The 2,884-nt window shown below is 58.3% G+C and overlaps 1 protein-coding gene across 1 annotated transcript; it reads right to left on the bottom strand.

Moving 5' to 3' along the window:
* Positions 1–335: 335 nt before the first annotated feature.
* LOC123160064 (mitogen-activated protein kinase kinase 5) lies at positions 336–1,973 on the bottom strand. Its single transcript, XM_044577886.1, has one exon. It carries the CDS (start codon positions 1,853–1,855, stop codon positions 818–820), a length of 1,038 nt encoding a protein of 345 aa, XP_044433821.1. The 5' UTR covers positions 1,856–1,973; the 3' UTR covers positions 336–817.
* Positions 1,974–2,884: the final 911 nt, after the last annotated feature.

The raw sequence follows: 2,884 nt of genomic DNA, 5'->3' as shown, positions 1-2,884 counted from the left end.
CCCTCACTCTGACTAAACTAATCACAAAGGAAATTCATTGCAGACGTCCATTTTCATCAAGTGGAACAAAAGTAAACATGAATTGAAATCCTGATGCGCATGCCAGTTGCCAAAACAAAAACCATCTTTAGCTGAGTGAAGAAAAGGCAAACAAGAACAGGATACAGAAAAGGAGGAGGAGGTTCAGGAAACACCTTTCCCTCATTACTTTACAACGCTGAAAGAAACAAAACAAAGTTGCTTCGATTCCTATTTCGAGATTCCCCTCTATCCAACCAGCATTTTTAGAATCCAATCCAATAATTCCATCGAGCCACGGCGACTTGCAACTAGTATAATAAGCAAACACAGATAAAATAAATGGAAGATGTCCCTGGCAAGATGGGAGCCATATCATCATGTGATGGCACTGCTTGTTTGCTACATGTACAGATGAAATTTCCTTTGCAGCGGTGGGAGGCAATGGCGGAATGGATATCGTGTCTATATTCGACCAATCTTGCGGTACAAAATCCTTTTTGTGCACACAGCTTTTGCTACTATTACAAGGCCGTAACAGGAAGTAGCAACGAACATCACAGCAACAGGGGAGGAAAAGGAAACCTTAACTAAAACAGCAGCAGCAGCGACAACAATGGATGGATGATTTGATGAGACGATGGTGGACGAGAAGAATACCCGAAATGGTCCGGGAGAACCTTCCAAGATTCCCCCGGCAGCTCAGTTTCCATCGATCCTCCCTCCACCAGATATGCTAGATTTGAGAGTGCGGTGGTGCAAGAAGTGGATCGAGATCCGTATTGGGAGGTCGCGGCGGTCATGACGGCGGGGCGGCGAGCGGCTGCGGCTGCGGCAACGCGACGAAGGGGTGCTGCAGCAGCTGCGCGGCGGAGAGGCGGTTGGCCGGGTTCTTCTGCAGGCAGCAGGCGATGAAGCCCCGGAACTCTGGCGAGGCGGTGGCGGGCGACGGCTCGGGCGGGTCCGAGTAGCAGATGGCGACCATGAGCGCGGCCCAGTCGCCCTGCCGGCCGAGGTTCTCGCCGAAGGGGAACCTGCCGAGGTAGAACTCGAGGATGCTGAGGCCGAAGCTCCAGATGTCGCCGGCGTAGCCGTCGTAGGCGCCGTCGTTGATGTCGGTGTTGATGCGCTCGGGGCTCATGTAGGCGATGGTGCCGACGGAGGAGTTGCAGGGGTCCATGGTCTGGTTCAGGATCCGCCCCACCCCGAAGTCGGCGATCTTGACGCGGCGCGCCGAGTCGATGAGCAGGTTGGAGGGCTTGATGTCGCGGTGCACGATGTGGCGCCGGTGGAGGTATGCGATCCCGGAGAGCACCTGGCGGGCGACGTGGGCGAGGAAGGGCTCGTCGGCGATGCGGCGGCCGTCGAGGGAGCCGCCGTCCATGTACTCGAGCAGGATCTGCAGCTCGCCGCCGCGCTCGTACATGCCGTGGCAGCGCACCACCGCCGGGTGCTCGGCGGTGCGCAGGATGGCGATCTCCCGCGCGATCTGCCGCCGCACCGCGTCGTCGTGGTTCCCGTAGAGCACCTTGAGCGCGTAGCAGCGGCCCGTGGCGCGGTGCCGCACCATCCACACCGTCCCGCCCGCGCCGCTGCCGACGCGGCGCACGCGCTCGAGCTCGTGGAGCGGGGGCGGGGGCGGGGTCGCCGCGGGCGGGGCCACGAGCGGCTGGGCGGCGCCGGGGGGAGCGGCGGTCGGGGGCGGGAGCGGGAGCGGGACGGCGAGGGAGGAGGAGACGTCCGGGCGCTGCGGCATCGGGAGGGTGAGATCCGGGCGGCGGCGCGGGCGGCCCGGCGTGCCCGGCTGGGCCGGGAGGCTGATGCCGGCCGGACGCATGGCTCGCGTGGGGGTGGGGGTTGGCAGTGGCGCTGGCGCTGCCGCCTAGCGGGGATTTGTCTGGTTGCGCGCCGTCTGTTTGATGGGGGGTCGGGTTTGTTGGGGTGGACGACCTGTCCTGAGAGTGGGAGGGGGAGAGGACAGGAAGCCGGAAGCGTGCTGCGCGCGTCGCGTCGCGTCGGCCGGGAAAACGGAAGGGCCGCCGCTGCTTCTTCGGCTCGGAGAAAAAGCGGGGAAAATGTATGCGTGTCACTGTTCCTTCCCATCCACAAGGGAAAAACAGCTCACGTTTCTAACTACAGCGAGCGCCATGGCATGTCGCCCAGGCGCACAGTACTGCCGTCTCAAACCGAGAAAAAAGGACATTCGTGTGGCATTGTGGGGCTTTGAATGACTTTTTATGATTATTATCCTCTTAAAGATATCATATCGTTGAATTATGGTTGGCGGTACGCTCACTTTGATCTCAAACTGTCCAAACACCGGTGGTTTCGGTACTGATACCGTGCTCCTCGCCAAATCATACATGCCCTCAGTAATCGTGTGACGATTCAATAGACTTCCTTTTCGGTGTTTTACTGTAAGGATGGCTCTCGATCTAGGGATCCAGTTAGGGTCCATGGCGAAATGGGGAGCGAAGTAGTGTGCTTATCCTCCCAACCTCCCTCACGACTACAGGATCCGATTACAAGCTACGCCGAAGCCATCGTCCAGGTCCAAGCCAGCGAAAGGAACGTTACAAGTTTGTATTTAAACTATTGGGTCCAGTCCGGACCGGAGTTCCACCTGGGCCGCGAGCAGTCTCGAATCTTGCCGCTTCTTCCTCACTTGTTGGATTTGCTACAGTGCCTTCACATGTTGTTGCCAACACGCCTTGTTCTTCAGTTATCGCTTCCTGACTGACAGAGTTGTTGACATTCCTCCCTCCTTGAGAGCTGGCTTGCCCCCAAGGCGGTGCATGGGGAAATTGCTGCTTCAAGAATTCCAAGTCCTCCCATGTGGCATCAGCAGGTGAAGATTCAGAACATT

This window comes from Triticum aestivum, chromosome 7B, assembly GCF_018294505.1.
Source record: "Triticum aestivum cultivar Chinese Spring chromosome 7B, IWGSC CS RefSeq v2.1, whole genome shotgun sequence".
Classification (NCBI taxonomy): domain Eukaryota; kingdom Viridiplantae; phylum Streptophyta; class Magnoliopsida; order Poales; family Poaceae; genus Triticum; species Triticum aestivum.
Note: the sequence above shows the minus strand (reverse complement) of the source record. Positions and strands in the feature narration are given on the sequence as shown.